General features: G+C 46.5%; 1 protein-coding gene across 1 annotated transcript in view; it reads left to right on the forward strand.

Moving 5' to 3' along the window:
• Nucleotides 1-19008, forward strand: part of ABCB7 (ATP binding cassette subfamily B member 7) — a 135811-nt gene that overhangs the window by 38326 nt on the left and 78477 nt on the right. Inside the window, exon 4 of the mRNA XM_083159247.1 lies at nucleotides 16527-16646. Coding sequence (XP_083015373.1) covers nucleotides 16527-16646 — 120 coding nt within the window. The remainder of the gene's footprint in view (nucleotides 1-16526; nucleotides 16647-19008) is intronic.

The raw sequence follows: 19008 nt of genomic DNA on the forward strand, positions 1-19008 counted from the left end.
ACTGGGCATAACGGTGTGTGCTGTAATGTGTACTGGGCATAATGGTGTGTTCTATAATGTGTACTGGGCATAACGGTGTGTGCTGTAATGTGTACTGGGCATAACGGTGTGTGCTGTAATGTGTACTGGGCATAACGGTGTGTGCTGTAATGTGTACTGGGCATAACGGTGTGTGCTGTAATGTGTACTGGGCATAACGGTGTGTTCTATAATGTGTACTGGGCATAACGGTGTGTTCTATAATGTGTACTGGGCATAACGGTGTGTGCTATAATGTGTACTGGGCATAACGGGGTGTGCTGTAATGTGTACTGGGCATAACGGTGTGTGCTATAATGTGTACTGGGCATAACTGTGTGTGCTGTAATGTCTACTGGGCATAATGGTGTGTGCTGTAATGTGAATTGGTACAACTATGTGACCACACCACTCCCCCCCCCCCCCCCCCCCCCCCCGAAAAAAAAATTGCCCACTGTCCCTGTGTAGAGGTTTAGATAGTTTCTAGTATATATGTATCTTTAGGCGAGTGGCCCAATTCATACTTCCCCCCCCCCCCCCCCCGACCCACATGTGCCGTGCTGGGGAGAAGGGGAGAGGAGGCATTATTCCGTTGGGACCCAGAAAAGGTCAGGCAGGACCCCAATTTTTAGAAGTGAAGGGTCCCCGGGACCCACTTTTTTGGGTGGTTTTCGCGAACACTGATACATACATACATACATACATACATACATACATACATACATACATACATACATACATACATACATACATACATACATTATTTACAGAGCCAGTACATTAATATTGAAGTGTGGTATGTATTTTGGATAGATATAATTTTAATATAAATTCTACATGACTAATAACTGCTGAATGCAGTAACCAGCATATACAAAGATAGCATTTACAGAAATCAGTAGTTATTACAAGGACAGAACAATATTGATGGCGCTTGACTCCGTAGTGTGGTGGTTGTGACATCAAACGATAATTGATGTTAAAGGTGATGTTCAGAAAAATAAACAAAAAATTGTGTAAGATTCTCAAAATATCAAAAAAAGGGGTATGAATGAAGGGAACACACGTGATTGGTTGCATACCAAACTCACATATATGTGAATGGTATCCCGTGTATCAAGGTTTCTTTTAGGGGTCCACCTCTTGTGCCAAAGGAGAGGGGGTATCGACAGGTAGCGTACCACACTTACAACAGCTAAAGTGTATGAATTCCTATCACGGTTTCTTTATGCCTGGTCGCTGGTTTATATCCCCATTTTCATAGATCCATGTACCATTTAAATAACAGGAGAAATAATAGAATATTCGGTGCTTGTTTCCTAGCACGGCGCCCAAGATTTCCATCTTATGGCATCTTATGCCATTGCATGCATCACATGCCATATAGCCGCATGCGATGCGATACGATTTTTAATTGTATAAGCACCCTAATGGGTGCTTACAATGTTAAATGCACCCCCACGATACCCCCACTATCAACGCGAACCCAAAGCGTGGCAATCGGTGGCGGCAGGGCTATTTTTCAGCAGGCTCCAGCAGGAACTGAGGCCCTTATTCTAGTTCACTCTTTCTGACAAAATATTTCTTTGATGGACAAAACCATGTGTACTGCAGGTGAGGGAGGTGTTACTTGTGCAGAGATAATTAGATTTGGGTGGGGTTTTACACCTGCCTCACCTGCAGTGCACTGGTTTTGTCCATCTAAGAAATATTTTGTCAGAAAGAGTGAACTAGAATAAGGGCCTCAGTTCCTGCTGGAGCCTGCTGAAAAATAGCCCTGGGTGGCAGAACACGTCCTCCGACCTTTTCATGCCCCCACTATCCACGTCGGCGTGGAGTTAATTTTAGATAGTGTGGCGAGCTACCGAGCCCGAAGCGTGGCGAGCGCATGCGTATTACTTTACATGTATTCCGCGTCCGCGCGTGGGGCTCACTGCGCTCGCCACACTGCGGGCTCGGTGGCTCACTGCACACTATCTAAAATCAACTCCACACCGACGTGGATAGTGGGGGTATGAAAAGGTCGGAGGACGCGTACCGCTGCGCTCGCCACGCTTCGGGTTGCCGTTGATAGCGGGGGGCAATTAACATTGTAAGGAGCCATCAGGGTGGTTGTACAATAAAAAAAATCCTATACCATCGCATTGTATGGCATACAATTTCTTATTGTACAACATCACATCACCCTGAGGAAGGACCCTGTCAGAAACGCGTTGGTGTAATCAGGAGGCCAGAACCAGGAAGGATCAACATTTGCCTTATTCCATCTGGGCGGACATTCCATCCCAATCTCATCCCGGGTGATGAGGATTACAATGTTTTTTGTTGGTTCCACCTGGTGAAGGCTCCTGTGCAGTTTTTAATACTATTTTTATCTGGTTTGGATTTACTTTTTATTTGGAGCAATAAAACTTTTGGAAAAAGAAACCTGCTATCAGTGCTGGTGTTGTGATCTGGGGGAACCTGAGCTCCGAAAAGAAACTCTTATGTAAACATAGGGACCAATACCCAGGTCAGTACATCCACCCTTAACCTCTGAAGCAGTAGATGACCTCTGAATGAAAAGAGTAAAAGAAAATGCTATGTGTACATAGGGACCATCACTAAGGTCAGTGTGGTCCATTAGGTTGTTACAGCTGAAGAAATATACTCTGGGGGCGGTTCGAGACAAGGTCCTACCTGAACCTACTCCCACCAATTGTGAATAGGATTAGCGCTTGGTTTCTATCTTTTTCTTTGTATATCTGTATTGTGGAGGAGTGGTGCTCCTGAGATAGAAACCGAGCTGCAGATTTGGAGGCGCAGTGTTGTCGGGAAGCCCTTGTTTTTTTGCATACCATATTTAGTCTTATGGTATACGATGCGATGGGCGCTGTGCTAGGAAACCGTAATTCCTATGTCAATTTTGGGTTAACAGTTTCCATGTATTAAAAGAGCAAGGGGAACCTTTATATCATACCGGACACAAAGAAACGTGTAACACCATGCATATAGAGGCTTCTTTAGGGGTACCACCTTGTGTAGAGTGGGTCTGGTCTGGAAAATGCATACCGTACTTACAGTACGTCTTACAGGAGGACGCCTATAAAGGTTTCTTTGGTTGATGGACCCTTTTAAATGTCTCCAATAAGCTTTGCTCATGTGTGGGAGTAATGGATAAAGGAGATAGGGACTGTCTCAGTATCAAAAATGTATTTTAAGCATAAAGCATAAAAACAAATAAAACTGATAAAAACAAAATACCACAGGTTAGGCCTTGGATGGATTAGGGTGTGTTCCTAGGCAATAAAGGAAATCAGTCAATCTGTCTGTAGGCAGACAGTGACTTATTTCCTTTACTGCCTTGGAAACGGGTCGCGAGTGACGTCATCTGTTGTCTGTCCATGCAACTCTAAAGTGTCGTAGTAACTAGGAGAAAATCATACTACTAACAATGAATGATATGTTTATGTTTATGTTACTGTTAGAATCCAACAATTTGATGGTATTGATAGGAACTTAGCCTTACATGCCTCATTCCAGTGTTTTGGAAAATGGAAGTTGTCGACCCTAGAAACCTATCAGAGTCTAGAGACTTTTTCTTTTTCGTCCACTAGGGGGCACCGGAATTCACGCTGGGTATGAGAGGTGAGGTAGCAGAGCGTGCACCAAAGGGTTACAGAAATGTACCCAGCATGCTCCCTGCCTCCCTTCTCCCTCATATCCCGCCCCCTGACCCTGGGTCACCAGTTTTTTCTTTGGTGCCCAGGCAGACTGAGCGGCGCCATTTTTTTCTCGGCTGTTAGTACAGCCAGGGTTACTGAGCTGCCGCAGCGAGTGCTCTTATAGTGAGCACCAGCGGCGCAGCTCCTACACACGGAGACGGCAGCGCTGGCAACTGGGCTGGGGTCTTCCGTCGCGGGGTCTTCACTCCAGAGGCTCCCGCAGCTGCGCCCCGTCCTGGGACAGGTAAGCAGCGGTTAGCGTCTAGCGGCAGATCCCCCCCGATTTGTGGGAGTCAGCGGGGGGGCAGGCAGTGTGGGTCTGGCGTAGCCACCCTTCCACTAGACCACCAGGGACAGTTATTCAGGCTATGTCCCCGGAGGTTGGTGCCTGAGGGGGTGTATTGGATGGCCTGAGGTCACTCCCCCACCCATGGGGACGTGCTGAGTACTTGCTCTCATCGCCCCAGGTGTTCCAGCTCCTCCTTAAATACCAAATCAGCAGCCATTCTGGCACATGCTGGGTATAGAGACGGAGGCTGCTGGAATTCTTCCTTACACCTTGCTCCTGGAGCCTGGTTTGTTATAGTATTCTCCTCTCCTTCTGCTGGCTGGTTTGTTGAGCTCTGCTACTGTCTCCTTTCCTGTATATTGGACAGGCCAATCTTGTCTGTTACAGGAGAGTGAAGTTGTCACCATACAGAGTTTATGTGTTGCATAAACTCTGTCTCCAGTTTTCAGCTTGCTGAACTGTGAATATATTTGCCCTATACAAATTGCTTTGCTAAAGCTTTTGTGTGAAAGGCTGCAAGTGTGTAGTGCCCCTGGGCCTTTCATATATAGGAACACTTGCTTATTCTGTGTCTGGTGGTAACTGCTGGTTTTTTGTCTGTTTGCTCGGTCAGTATGCCTAAGGCGAAGCCCAGCAAGGAGGCTCCATCTCCAATGCAGCGTACCTGTAGAGATATACTGTCTCAAGAAGAGGAGGAGGTTTGTTCCAAGTGCATCACTGTGGAAGCAAACCCGTTACCACTGCCTCCTACCCAGCAGGAACCAGCTTGGGCCTCGACACTGACTCAGGTAATGGCACAGCTGGTTGACCGCTAGTCTGCACCAGCTCCCCCTGCACCCCTGTCGCTAGTGCCAGTTATGGGGCAGCTCAGGCTTATATAGAACCCCCATAGATGCAGTCCTTTGCACAGTCTGTGCAGGGGTTAACGGCTAGTTTGGCAGGCAGGGGGTCCAGGAGGCAGCCTAGGCAGAGGAGTCCTTTGCAGGATTCTCAGGATTCGGATTCGGACTCTGCTACAGGGGGTCTACTGATACTTCGGATCTGGAGTCCGCTGTGGCCGACGACACTTTGTCCTCGGCAGAGGTAGGCACACTGGTGCGGGAGGTCAAGGCAGTCCTCCAGTTGGAGGATGAGGCCCCTGCTCCTAGTAGTAAGGCCCCACTCTTTAAGAGGGTAAAGAAGGTGTCGGCTCAGTTTCCACCTTCGGCCCATATGGAAGATTTATTGGAGACAGCATGGGCTCAGCCGTCTAGAAGGTTCTAGCTTTTCAAGCGGCTTACCTCATTTTATCCGGTCCCTCCCTCAGAGAGGGCTAAGTGGGAAAAGCCTCCCCCCGGTGGATGCTCATGTGGCAAGGCTGGTTCGCTCTTCAGTTCTGCCCATTCCGGATTCTTCATCTTTGAAGGATCCTTCAGATAGGAAATTGGAGAATTTCCTTAAAACTGCTTATTCACAGGTGGGGGCGGTCACGCGTCCCTCTCTTGCAGCAGCATGGGTTTCCAAGGCAGTTTCTGAATGGGCGGGCATGTTGGAGAGGGGTTTGTCCGACGGTTCTAGTCGTAAATCTCTCCTTGGCCATGTACAGAACATACAAAAGGCTAGTTTGTATTTGGGGGAGGCTGCTCTGGACTCGGGAGTCCTGGCTTCTAAGGCTTCGGCAGCCACCATTGCTGCTAGGCGTGTTTTGTGGCTTAGGTCCTGGCGAGCGGATAACAATTCTAAGAGGGCCTTGGAGGCTCTCCCGTTTCATGGGGATACTCTTTTTGGTCCAGAGTTGGACAAGATTGTGACTACCCTGGCGGCTTCTAAGTCGGCATTTTTGCCTTCGGCGGCTCCTCCACGACAGAAGTCTGCGTTTCGGTCCTTTCGGACCCATGGCAAGGCCAGAGGTCAGCCTTTTGCCAGATTTGCCTTGACCTCTAAAGCAGCCAAACCCCGCACCAAGCAGCCCTGGGCTACCAGACGCCCAGCGGCCAAGCAAAGTGACAAGCCGGCAGCCTGACGGGGCGAGCCCCCACCCGGGGGATCCCAGGGTGGGGGGCCGTCTCGTGTCCTTTGCGCCAACATGGTGCGACACCACGACGGATGTTTGGGTCAGGGGGGTGGTCTCCAGGGGCTATGCCCTAACGTTCCGGGTTCCCCCTCCTCAGCGTTATTTTAAACAACTAACGCTACATCTTTCCATCCGATCCCTTTTGGACTCGAACGTTATTGTTCCAGTTCCTCAGGAACAGAGGGGGCAGGGGTTCTACTCCACTCTGTTTCTGATCGACAAGCCGGACGGTTCTCACCGACCGGTCCCTTAATCTGAAGTCGCTCAATGTGTTTTTGAAGGTGCCGAAGTTTCGTATGGAGTCCCTTCGGTCCATTATTCTATCTCTGGAACCGGGGGACTTCATGGCCTTGCTAGATATCCAGGATGCGTACCTCCACATTCCCATCCGGCAGGACCATCAGCGGTTTTTGAGGTTCGCCATCCAGGAGGACCACTTCCAGTTCAGGGCATTGGCTTTCGGACTTTCCACGGCTCCCAGGGTGTTCACCAAAGTGATGGCAGTTATGGCGGCTCACTTGCACCGTCTGGGGGTTCGAGTGATCCCGTACCTGGACGACCTCCTGATTGTGGCGAATTCTCCAGATCTACTGCAGAGTCATCTGCAGTTGGTGATTACGCTTCTGTCATCTCACGGCTGGAAGATAAACTGGAGAAAATCGTTTCTGACTCCTTCTCAAAGGATGATCCACTTGGGTAGAGCACCCAAGTTCAAGAAGGAAGGAGGAATGATGATACTAGTGGCCCCAGATTGGCCCCGTCGAGGTTGGTACGCCGACCTAAGGAATCTGTCAGTGGCATCTCCTCTGAGACTGCCTCTACGTCCAGACCTCATCACTCAGGGTCCGTTCCGCCACCCGGACCTGAGCCGCCTGGCTTTGACGGGCTGGCTGTTGAGGTATCCCTTTTGAGGCATAAAGGGTTTTCACCGGAGGTCATTCATACTATGGTGCGTGCTAGAAAGCCTTCGTCAGCACGTATTTACTACAGAGTGTGGAGGACTTATTTTGCTTGGTGTTCGTCTAGAGGTTTTCAGCCTAGACGTTTTCGTATTTCCCGCCTTTTGGAGTTTCTTCAGGCGGGCTTAAATTTAGGTTTACGTCTTTCTTCCTTAAAGGTACAAGTGTCAGCCTTGTCGATTTTGTTTCAAAGGAAGTTGGCGTTCATGTCTGATGTAAAAACTTTTTTTCAAGGGGTTCTTCATGTTCAGCCTCCGGTAAGCCCACCGGTGGCTCCATGGGATCTCGCTTTGGTTCTCAGGGCTCTTCAGTCATCTCCTTTTGAACCGTTGGAGGAGGTGGATTTGAAGTGGCTGTCCTGGAAGGTGGCCTTCCTCCTGGCTATTTCTTCGGCTAGAAGGGTTTCCGACCTTAGTGCATTGTCTTGGAGACCTCCCTTTCTGGTGTTTCACCCGGACAGGGCGGTTCTGCGTACCAAGCTGGATTTTCTGCCTAAGGTTGTGTCAAAATTCCACCTTAACCAGGAGATTGTAGCTCCTTCTTTTCCTGGATCATCGGAAGCGGAGGCTTCTCTTGATGTAGTCCGTGCGTTGCAGATTTACCTTCGCAAGACTAAGGCGACTCGTAAGTCGGATTCACTCTTTGTTTTGTATGAGGCCAATAAGCGAGGTTGGCCTGCTTCCAAACAATCCTTGGCGAGATGGCTCAGATCAGTCATTCGTCAAGCGTATCTTTCAGCGCAGTTGGTTCCCCCTGAGGGGGTTACGGCACACTCTACCAGGTCTGTGGGTACATCCTGGGCCGCTAGTCGAGGGGCCTCGGCAGAACAACTCTGCAAGGCAGCGACTTGGTCTTCTTCCCACATATTTATCAAGTTTTATGCTTTTGATACTTTTGCATCGACTGATGCGCAGTTTGGTAGACATGTGCTTTCCGCAGTCCAGGAGCGTCCCCCATCCGTGAGGGGACAGCTTTAGGACGTCCCAGCGTGAATTCCTATGCCCCCTAGTGGACGAAAAAGAAAATAGGATTTATGGTCTTACCTTGATAAATCCCTTTCTTTGAGTCCATAGGGGGCACAGGACGCCCTCCCAGACGCACCTGGTAGCGGGGCTTCCTATATGGGGAAGTTCCATGGCTTTGGCCCTGTATGCTATGTGTGTGTGTTTGCTCTTCCTTCTTCTCTGCTCGGCTCCTGCCTTGGGCTTGCTAACGAAACTGGTGACCCAGGGTCAGGGGGCAGGATATGAGGGAGAAGGGAGGCAGGGAGCATGCTGGGTACATTTCTGTAACCCTTTGGTGCACGCTCTGCTACCTCACCTCTCATACCCAGCGTGAATTCCTGTGCCCCTATGGACTCAAAGAAAGGGATTTATCAAGGTAAGACCATAAATCCTATTTTTTCTAGTATAGTCTAGAACAGTGGTTCCCAACCCTGGTCCTCAAGTACCCGCAACAGTTCATTTTCCAGGTCACCCAGCAGGTGCACAGATTATTCAGCCACATTTTAAAAGATCACAGGTGAAGCTAAATATTTCACTTGTAATTCTGTGTAGAGACCTCGAAAACGTGCACTGTTGGGGGTACTTGAGGAACAGAGTTGGGAACCACTGGTCTAGAAAATGAAAGTTGGTTGCTATGGAACATCACTGCCTCTTTCACTTTACTAGGTTCTATAAATTTAAAGTGCTGTACCTCAGATAAGGTCAAAAATTGATTAATTTTGAGTAACCGGACACAAACATGAAATGTTCAAAAATATATTTTTGTAAATATCTGGAACCTGGGCTTGGAGAATTATATATGTGCCTGCTTACAAGTGACAACATGTGTGGGTGTTTTACATTTTAAAAGCCCCAGAACTCAAATTGCATGACATTCTTTTATGATGTATATTCCAGATACTCGTAGCATTAAATATGTGCAGGAAACTGAATTGTAATGGAAGGTAATTTGCATTGGATCACTTGACATGAAATGACCCATTGTATAAAGGGCCTGATTTTAGAGATGTACGCACTCCCAATATTTACAGAGATGAGCAATTCTCAGACAACTGCACATGCACCTTGGTACCTTTTTGCAAAGTCGCTCATTTGTGAATTGATTGAAAATCAGGAACCGTTTGGTGGCGGATACAGGGAGCGGCAGTAAAAATTACCAAAAAAGCCCACACCTGCCAACTCTTATGCAGAAAACATAGTGCCCGCAGTCATTCAGTGTGACCACAGGGTTAATCAAATGGTTTAGAATAAAAGGCTCTCGACCACCGCTGCATGTTTGTACGCAGATGTTGATAATTACAAGGCCGCTGGTGGTGTCTCATTACATTTCCAGACAGCAGTATTAGCAGATTTTTGTACATCCACAAATACAGGATCACAGCTGTAAATGCCTTTGCATACATCTCTGATTAAGGCTCAAAGTAATTAATATCTGTGTGAACAATGAGTTCTCATATGACTTCAGCTGTCATTAATAGCAATAATGCACCAGTCACTGTAAAGTATTACAGATATGAGAGTGAGAGTGTTAATTTGCTTTAAGGGTAATGTTTTTATACCAAATGTGTGTTCTTGTGTTATATAGTGACATGTTTGTTCCATACTGACTCATAGCTTATAAAGTAATGCAGCCTAAGGGGACAGGTGTAACGGTTTATATTAGTTATTAAAAATCTACCACACTAATTATATTCTGTAATAAAATTACATTGGGAGTTAATTGATCAAACTCCTTAAACTAATACATTGCTATATTAAATCATTTAAATGGTATAGAAAATTTATACTAAATATAAGTAACTTTTATATGCCTTGGTCCCTCTCCCCACTGTAAAGGTATCAACTCCATTGGGTCTCTTATACTAAGTGTAAACCAACCCGGTGATGTAGGCCAATTCGATGTAATCCTTTATTTAATACTGGTACATTCAGATTCCTCTAATTGCAGTCCAGCTTGTATAAACCTGATTCACGGTTAGGGGGGGACTAGTTAGTTGGCTTCTAACTGCCATTTTTCAAACACACCCTGTAACATTTATCGCATGTCATTATAATGGCATGCGATGCGACCAATGCGATGCCCGCGATTTCACATAGAAATGCATGTTAAAATGTAAATCGCGTCGGTCGCATCGCATGCGACCAAAAACCGCATGCGATGCGACCGACGCGATTACCGCGATTTTACATAGGGAACAATGTTAAATGGCCCAATTGACCCGATTTTACATAGGGAACCATGTTAAATGGCCCACAGAGCCCAAATAGCCACCCTCAAGTGTGAAATGGCCCCCCAATTGTTAACGCCACCCCACGATCAACGTCAACCCGAAGCGTGGCGAGCGGTGGCGGTACGCGTCCTCCGACCTTTTCATACCCCCACTATTCACGTCGGCGTGGATTTGAGAATAGAAAGTGTGGCGAGCGCAGCGAGCCACCGAGCCCGAAGCGTGGCGAGCGGGCGCGGATACCTGTGAAGGTATCCGCGTCCCCTCGCGGGGCTCGCCACGCTTCGAGCTCGGTGGCTCGCTGCGCTCGCCACACTTTCTATTCTCAACTCCACGCCGATGTGGATAGTGGGGGGTATGAAAAGGTCGGAGGACGTGTACCGCCGCCCCGCGCGGGCTCGCCACGCTTCGGGTTGACGTTGATCGTGGGGTGGCGTTAACAATTGGGGGGGCCATTTCACACTTGAGGGTGGCTATTTGGGCTCTGTGGGCCATTTAACATTGTTCCCTATGTAAAATCGCGGTAATCGCGTCGGTCGAATCGCATGCGATTTTTTTTGGTCGCATGCGATGCGACCGACGCGATTTTTTACCTTGCGATGCCTAAGATCCAAATCTTGGGCGCCGTTCTAGGTAAAGAGTACCATTTATTTATTAACCGTTTCTTATACAGCGCAGCAGGTTCCGTTGCGCTTTACAATTACAACATGACAGTTGGAGCTGACTGACTTGTCATTTATCACACTGGCGTTTATCTCTTTTTAAGGCTTAATACATCCACCCCATTGTTCTTTAGACCAAATTTTTGTGTGGTCCTTTTTATAGTTTTGCTTGGTTTACTTTTTTTTTTGCTGTGATCATATAATTTCATGTGCACTACGGACAATGGGATCTTTCCAACGTTCGTATTACAGATATGTCACGGTGCACTCTCTCTTCCTGAGCAACAGAATCCTCTAACAGCAATTGCAGTACAGTGGAATTCGGACTGACGGACTAAACGCTTTTCCTTGTAGATCCACAATGCTTGTCACCCTTCTTTGGTATCCTTAGTGGGGTTTTCTCCTTTAAATTGGTTACACATTTTGAAGAGCTCTTTTGGGAACCTCTTCAATTCACGTTTAGCCTTTAAATATAGTATTTTGCTCTGTGGTTTAATGGACTCATAATGCATGATTACACAACTTCAGAGCCAGCCCTGTTAAATGAAGTGGTGACATTTTACGCACAATTAGGCAAGCCAGAACAATTCTCCAGCTCTTAGCTGGGAGTTCACTGCAGTGTACAGTATATTGCATATTATCTATACAGACAGGAATGCCTATTTTATCACCAATTATTAGTCCTGGCAAGTAAAACTAACAATGGTAGCCACAGGGTCAGTGCGGTTGAACTTTGTGATTTACACAGTCTCTTTTTCTAGGACTCCACATTGGAAATGTCTTCTCCACTACTCAATCACTGTGTCGGGAAAGCATTCCACCTTTCTTTATCATATGTTGGCATCAACACAAAATTTAAAAACTGTGATGCGATATGAATAAAGTGCACCAGTCCATTCACTGTATTGTGCCATTTAACCCCCTTGCTGCTGGGTTTATTTTAGCAGTTTTGGTACTTGTGTATTTTGGCGGCGCCCATCGCATCGCATACCATAACGCATACGATGGTATGCGACGCGATATCGTTCGATAGTGCACGATGGCATACAATTTTGAAATTGTATGCCATTGTACATGGCATACAATGCCATACGATGCGATTAAACATTGTATAAGCACCCTAATGGGTGCTTATACAATGTTAAGCACCCAAATGGGTGCTTACAATGTTAAATGCACCCCCACGCCACCCCCCCACTATAAACGTGAACCCGAAGCGTGGCGAGCGCAGCGAGCCCGCGAGGGGCGGGGGTACGCGTCCTACGACCTTTTCATACCCCCACTATCCACGTCGGCGTGGAGTTGAGAATAGAATAGTGTGGCGAGCGCAGCGAGCCCAAAGCGTGGCGAGCGGACGCGGATACCTGTGAAGCCCGCGAAGGGACGCGTTTACCTGTGAAGGTATCCGCGTCCCCTCGCAGGGCTCGCTGCGCTCGCCACGCTTCGGGCTCGGTGGCTCGCTGCGCTCGCCACACTATTCTATTCTCAACTCCACGCCGACGTGGATAGTGGGGGTATGAAAAGGCCGTGGGACGCGTACCGCCGCCCCTCGCGGGCTCGCTGCGCTCGCCACGCTTCGGGTTCACGTTTATAGTGGGGGGGTGGCGCGGGGGTGCATTTAACATTGTAAGCACCCATTTCAGTGCTCAAAAGCACCCTTTAGGGTGCTTATACGATTTTTGGTCGTATAGGGGTTCAAAATCGTGTCGCATCGTATGCCATCGGGTGCATGGCATGCGATGCAATGCGATCTGTTCGTCGTACGACGGACATCGGGGGCGCCGCCAAAATACACAAGTACCGCAGTTTTTGTATAGGACACATCCCAACATCATTATCTGTAATTATGCAGTTGCCTGACAGATCATCATTATTATTATTATTATTATTATTATTATTATCATTATTCTTTATTTATATGGCACCACAAGGGATCCGCAGTGCCCAGTTGCAGAGCTCATAAACAAGTGAACAACGCAAGAAAACATTATAGAACAAGTACATAGAATATAAACCTAGCAGCATCAGCATCTGAACTAAGTATTAGGGTGGCGTAAAACCGAAGGATTAGATGCCATTGAAGGAAGTATGGCGATGCCTATAATGTCAGCACATTTAAGGCTTGGGGCACACAGAGCAGCCAATCATATCTCGTTCAGCGGGACCCACTTGGCTGCAAGGAGGAAAGGGAAGGGGACACACACACACTGCCGACCCGATTTCAGGGAAAACCTAGTGCAGCACATGTGAGGAAAACACCCTCACATGTGCTGCACTACCCTCGGTGGGATTCAAATCACTCGGGCAGACAAGACTATATAAAAAATAAGTCTTTATTATGACAGCACAACAGAAAAAGATGCTCACATGGTACAGGATAATTGGTAGCTAGTGTTCCCGCTAGGCTGTTTTAGCGGGGCACTGCGCCCTGCCCAATTTTTAAAGGGCAAAATGCGCCCTGCCCCTCTGGCAGCGCCCAGCTAAAACAGCCTGCCTCTGTCCCCTCTGGAGTGACCGGGGAAGCCCGGCACCATTGTAGATAGCGATGCCCAGCACTTCTCCGTCAGTGTAGAGCCTTCCGGGTGGCCGGGTCCGCCCTCTTCAGTGATGACGCCGGTTGGGCCCGCCCCTTTTTGTCATGACCCGGGACCACCAAAAACAGTGACGCCAGCGGGCCCGGTCCACCCCCTGCCACAAAGTCTATTCAGGGGGTAGGGTCAGATATCCCAATGCTAGGTGAGCCAGTATAGTGCAGCAGAGACCCATTGTACATATTCCCTAGGTGGTCTGACCTATTATCTCCCAGGTTACCTGCTGACCTAGATATATCTCTTGGTCTGGCAGCTATAGTACCAGTCACTCAGGTATTGTTCTGCTACATTACCAGCAACACCTATCACGCCTCACACAATGGACTAGCATATGTGACAGACATGGTAATTAGCTAGCCCAGTTACCTGGCTCTGCTTTCTGTCAATAACCTGTTTCTCTCCAATACATACAATCCTGCAAGATTAGACCTGATAACAGTACATAACGATATCAATAAAACACAGCTGCTCTTGTCTATAAACTGAGCCAAGGATTAAAAAGTACATTACACTGTGAGAAACGAGAGGTGAATATGAAGGTTCTTAGTCCCGGTCCATGTCGTTTCGTCACAGCACACTGTATGTATTAGTGTTCAGTCTAGCACCCGGCATCTTTGAAATCCCAAGCAGTTCCTCTTCCCTGCCTGGGGTGTCGCTGTCTGCAATTGTGTTTCTAGCACAGGTCTGGTTTACATATCAGTGCTGATACACAGACCACACTGTTCTAGAAGCACTACAACAGACAGCGTAGGGAAGAGAAACTGCATGGGTTTTCAAAGATGTCGAGTGCTAGAATGAACACTATGTATGAAGGTGCTCTTCTCTAAATCTGGTCGTCCGGTTCTACCTTAGCATGCTTCGGTAGGACCTGGCGGCTGCGGTCCCACTCCTCTAATGTGTGGTAGGCTGCATAGAAGCCTGTGTTCATGCTCCTTGCAGCGTAGCGGGTCCTGCTGAACGGGACTGGCTGCTCCGCTGTGTTTGACTCTATCCTTAGCTCTGTAGACATGCTGTGACTGCAGCCCCATGCTGAGGGAGGTGCTTAGGCAGGGATCACTCAGCCAAACCCTGCAATGTAAGCAGAATAAACAGTGTGGGACCGCACATTGCCATCGATGGGGGGGCATACACACAAAGCAATCCATGCTTTATTTCTAAGTGCTCTAGTTACAAATAGGGCTTACACCCCCCATGTGTATGACCCATTATTTAGTATTTTTTTTTTTAGTATTTTTTTTATCATTATTTGTGTTATGGTAAAACAATAAAATAAACTTGATTTTACATTTTTTTTATATTTATATGAAATTTATATTTTTTTAATATGTTTAAATGAAATCTACAATATGTAGGAATAATGTGGCACACCTCTTTCTAAAAGTCTGTCTTTTATGTCATGATGGATTTGACATTAGAATGTATTTCCATGTACTTCTTAACATGCTGTATTGTCATTTCTAGACAGGAACTACCAAAGGGCCATACAGTAAGGAAGAGATTCTCCTTTTTTAAATAAGGATGCCCTTGTGTTTCTTAAAGTCAGGCTGGTAGATGCATTCCCTCATCTCTGGACTTTATGATGATTCTGGTTAAACATTATCAGCAGACACATCAATGGAGTCTGTGGGTACCAGGATGCTGGCAATAAAGCACTATTACCGGACTTCCTAACAACTGTTTTTCAACTCCAGATTTGGGAGGACCCAAAAAGTACATGTTTTCCAGGTTTCCTCACAGGATCACAAGTGCTATAATTAGCACCCCTGTACATCTCTTTTAATATATGTCGGGCTTTAATGAACCATTTGGTTCTCAATGATCTATATGACACTGCCAGGTAACAGTCTTTGATTTGTAACTATTGATAGTCAATGGACATTCCTACTTCCATGACCACCTACCATGGTATGGACAGAACTCAGGAAGGAGTACATGTCTAATTAGTAGAAATTTAATGCACGGGCATCGATTATGTCGCTTTTCTGTGTACTGGTTTTTTTTTGCCTTCTTTGTGTACTTGATGCATACCAATTACCAGCTTTTACAGCCTCAATCCAGCAGAATTGCTCAGTCACTGGAGAGATAATTTATGTCTCTGCCTACTGTTGTCTTTCATGGCAATGTTAACACTTCAGAGAGATTTATCGATTGGTATAGGGGAGAGAAAGATTGTACACGTCTCTGCAGAGTTTGTAATACCAAGTAAATTGCAGTCAATTGGCATTTTTATACAGGCTGTCATTGTAATGAAACACTATTTGGTTTTGCAAAGCCACAAAGATCAAGACTTCTTTTAAAGTGATCTTTATGGGGAAATTAATGGCCTTTTAATTTGATAGCATGTACAGCTCTATGAGAGCTAACCTTGGTGTTATAAGTTTGCAAAACCACACTGGTACTTTAATTGACTTCAGACAGAATGGACCCTATGTGTGTGATGGAAACCATTATTACAAAGATCTACAAAAACTGAATGACGGTACTGGCTTTTTGTTCCGTACATTACACTAATCTAAGCGGGATAGTCAATAAAGCGTGATGTTGCGCACATTGCGGGTAATTACGGGAGGAAAGCCATTTTTGCTCTCACTCTGGGCAACAAGCAGCCCTCCACCTGTGGATGGACTACACATCCCAGAATGCCTTGCATCAGTTTCAGCATGGCCAAATACCACAACGAAGGCCATGCATGCTGGGATATGTAGTTCATCAACATCCCCACCCCTACTCGTGTCCAAGCAAAAAGCAGTCGCGCTTTCTTCATGGTTATGTCATGTAATGTTCCAACAGAATTATATCTTCGCCTTGCTGTGTAAATCCAGTATGTTTATCTTTACACTGTGTACTATACAGCATGCTTACTATTCTATATGACTGTGTGGCAGAAGCGCCAAACATCTGTGAAATAAATTGAGTCTGTGTAAATCTAGAATATATACATTTTCACTTATTTTATTTATTTGTGAAAGAGAACTTGAGTACAGTTTTTATACAACCTTGTTTTTATTTTTCCCACAGCTAAAAGAAGTGGATTCAAAGAAAATCTTAAAAGCAATGTTTTCCTATGTTTGGCCCAAAGACCATCCTGATTTACGAGCAAGAGTTGCCATATCCCTGGGGCTTTTAGCATGTGCAAAGGTAAGTGAGCTTGTAGCCTTTATCCAGAGAACCATTAATCACGTCCACTGGGAGTCTGAAATAAGTGTCTGCTTATGGGAGGATGTGACCCTGCAGGTCACTTTTTATCCATATCAGTGGCACAATAGTTTGGAGATATTGGAAATCATAGTTTTAATACCTTGCTGCTCTGCTGCATCCTGTACAGAACAAAAATGATCTAGACAGGAGAGAAGCTGTGACAGCAGCACATTTAACTCCTAGTTGAAACGTTTTTTTAAAGCATCTTTTCATTTGTCTGTGTTTGAGAGCACATACCTTCTAAATGAAAGCATCACCATCCGTGATGTATTGGTTAGCATTACTGCCTCACAGCGCTGAGGTTATGGGTTCAATACCCACCATGGCTCTAACTGTGCTGAGTTTGTATATTCTCCCCATACTTGCGTGGGTTTACTCCGGGTACTCCGGTTTCCTCCCACAATCCAAAAATATACAGGTAGGTTAATTGGCTTTTAGCAAACTTAACCCTAGAATGTCTGTGTGCGTATACATGTGCTAAGGAATATAGATTGTAAGCTCCACTGGGGCAGGGACTGATGTGAATGTTCAACTATTCTCTGTAAAGCGCTGCGGAATATGTGTGCGCTATATAAGAAAGTTTTAATATTGTTAGAATTGGTAATGGCTTTATTAGTAATCAAAGCGGTAGCTCACCAACCCTCCCCGCCTTCTGGTTCCGCCTCAGTGGAGCTTATTCTTAGTTGGACAGAAGAAGACTATAGTTGCAGGCAAAAGCCTAATTTACTAATTTATGCTAATTTGAGGAAATCCACTCTGCCCATTGGTTTTCAGTCCACAGTCATCTTTCAGGTAGGCACTTTCCCCAGCTGCAGGCTTCCCTTCACCACCGGCAGTTTCTGGCCAAGTGCCAGTAAGACAGTGATGCACCAAACTGCGTATGTCCTGTGTGCTAAAGCTTGCATTTGTGCGCAGAGAACTGTCTGATGCAGAATCAGCCACAGCATCTACTTCAGGTTGGAGAGATTTATTTATTTACAGTTTCTTATATAGTGCAGCATATTCTGTTGCGCTTTACAACATTGGAAATAACAGTTATTAAACAAACTGGGTAGAAACAAACTGACATAGAGGTGAAGTCTAACTAAATCTGTGTACTAATTAAGGGCGGCAGTGCGTTTTTTTTTTGTTTTGTTTTTTTATGGGGGGGGGTATCTCTTCCTATATTTAACCCCTTCCCGACATTTAACGTATATATACGTCATGGCCGGGATGTACTTCCCGACACATGACGTATATATACGTCATGACTTTAAACTGTCACCGCGTCTAGGGACGCGGTGACAGAGGGACGATGTCTGCTGTCCCTGACAGCAGACATGTCCCAGCATGCGATCGCTGCGATTGGCTGTTCAATGTGAACAGCCAATTGCAGCGTTTTCCTGTGTTACCGGCGAATCAGACGCTCGGTAACACAGGGATCAATCACCGCCGGGTGTGAGGGGGCGTGAGGGGGTCACCGGTGATGACCACACCTCACCCCACCTGCCCCCAAGGCTGTGATTGGTCCGTCGGACCGACGGACCAATCACAGCCATGGCGCGTGATTTAAACTAACGGTGACTGCGCTGCAGACGCCATTCCGGTCTGGAATTGCGTGCAGAGCGGTCACCGTGCCAATCTGTCGTGATATACTGACCTGATCCTTGCCTGATACTTACCTGATCACCGCTGGTAGCGTGCTGCTAGCAGCTGGATGCTTCCTGGATCTTGTGACTTCCTGTGTGCTGCTGCTGCAGTGTCATAGAGTGACAGATAGTGACAGATAGTGACAGAGAGTGCTATATTTTGTGTCTGCTGCCCCCCCCCTTTTGTGCTGATCAGTATATCTGTGCTGATCAGCAACTTTTTTGGGGGTGCAGGGTTTTTTTTTTTATATATATATATATATATCTGTCAGTTGCACCAAAGGTTGTGCTGCCTGTGCAACTGACTGCTGCCCCCCCTGCGGCCCCCCCAGTTATAAATTAACTGATCAGCAACTTTTTGGGGGTGCAGGTTTTTTTTTTTATATATATATACCCTGTCAGGTTGCACCCACAGTTGTGTGCCTGCTGCCCCTCACTGCTAATCAGTGTTGCATCACTGCATCACTGATCTGCAGTTTTTTTGTTTTGGAGAGTGCAGTGGGGTTTTGTTTTTACACCCACGTTGCTTTTGTGGGTGTCCTGTGGCCGCTGAGCGCTGATCAGTGACGTACATCACTGATCAGCATTTTCGGCACAGGGTTGATCTAATTTTTTTTTTTATTGGGATCAAATTCCTGTATAAAGTATTTTTTTTTCTACACTACACACTACAT

Source organism: Crinia signifera, chromosome 9 (assembly GCF_055691185.1).
Source record: "Crinia signifera chromosome 9, ASM5569118v1, whole genome shotgun sequence".
Classification (NCBI taxonomy): domain Eukaryota; kingdom Metazoa; phylum Chordata; class Amphibia; order Anura; family Myobatrachidae; genus Crinia; species Crinia signifera.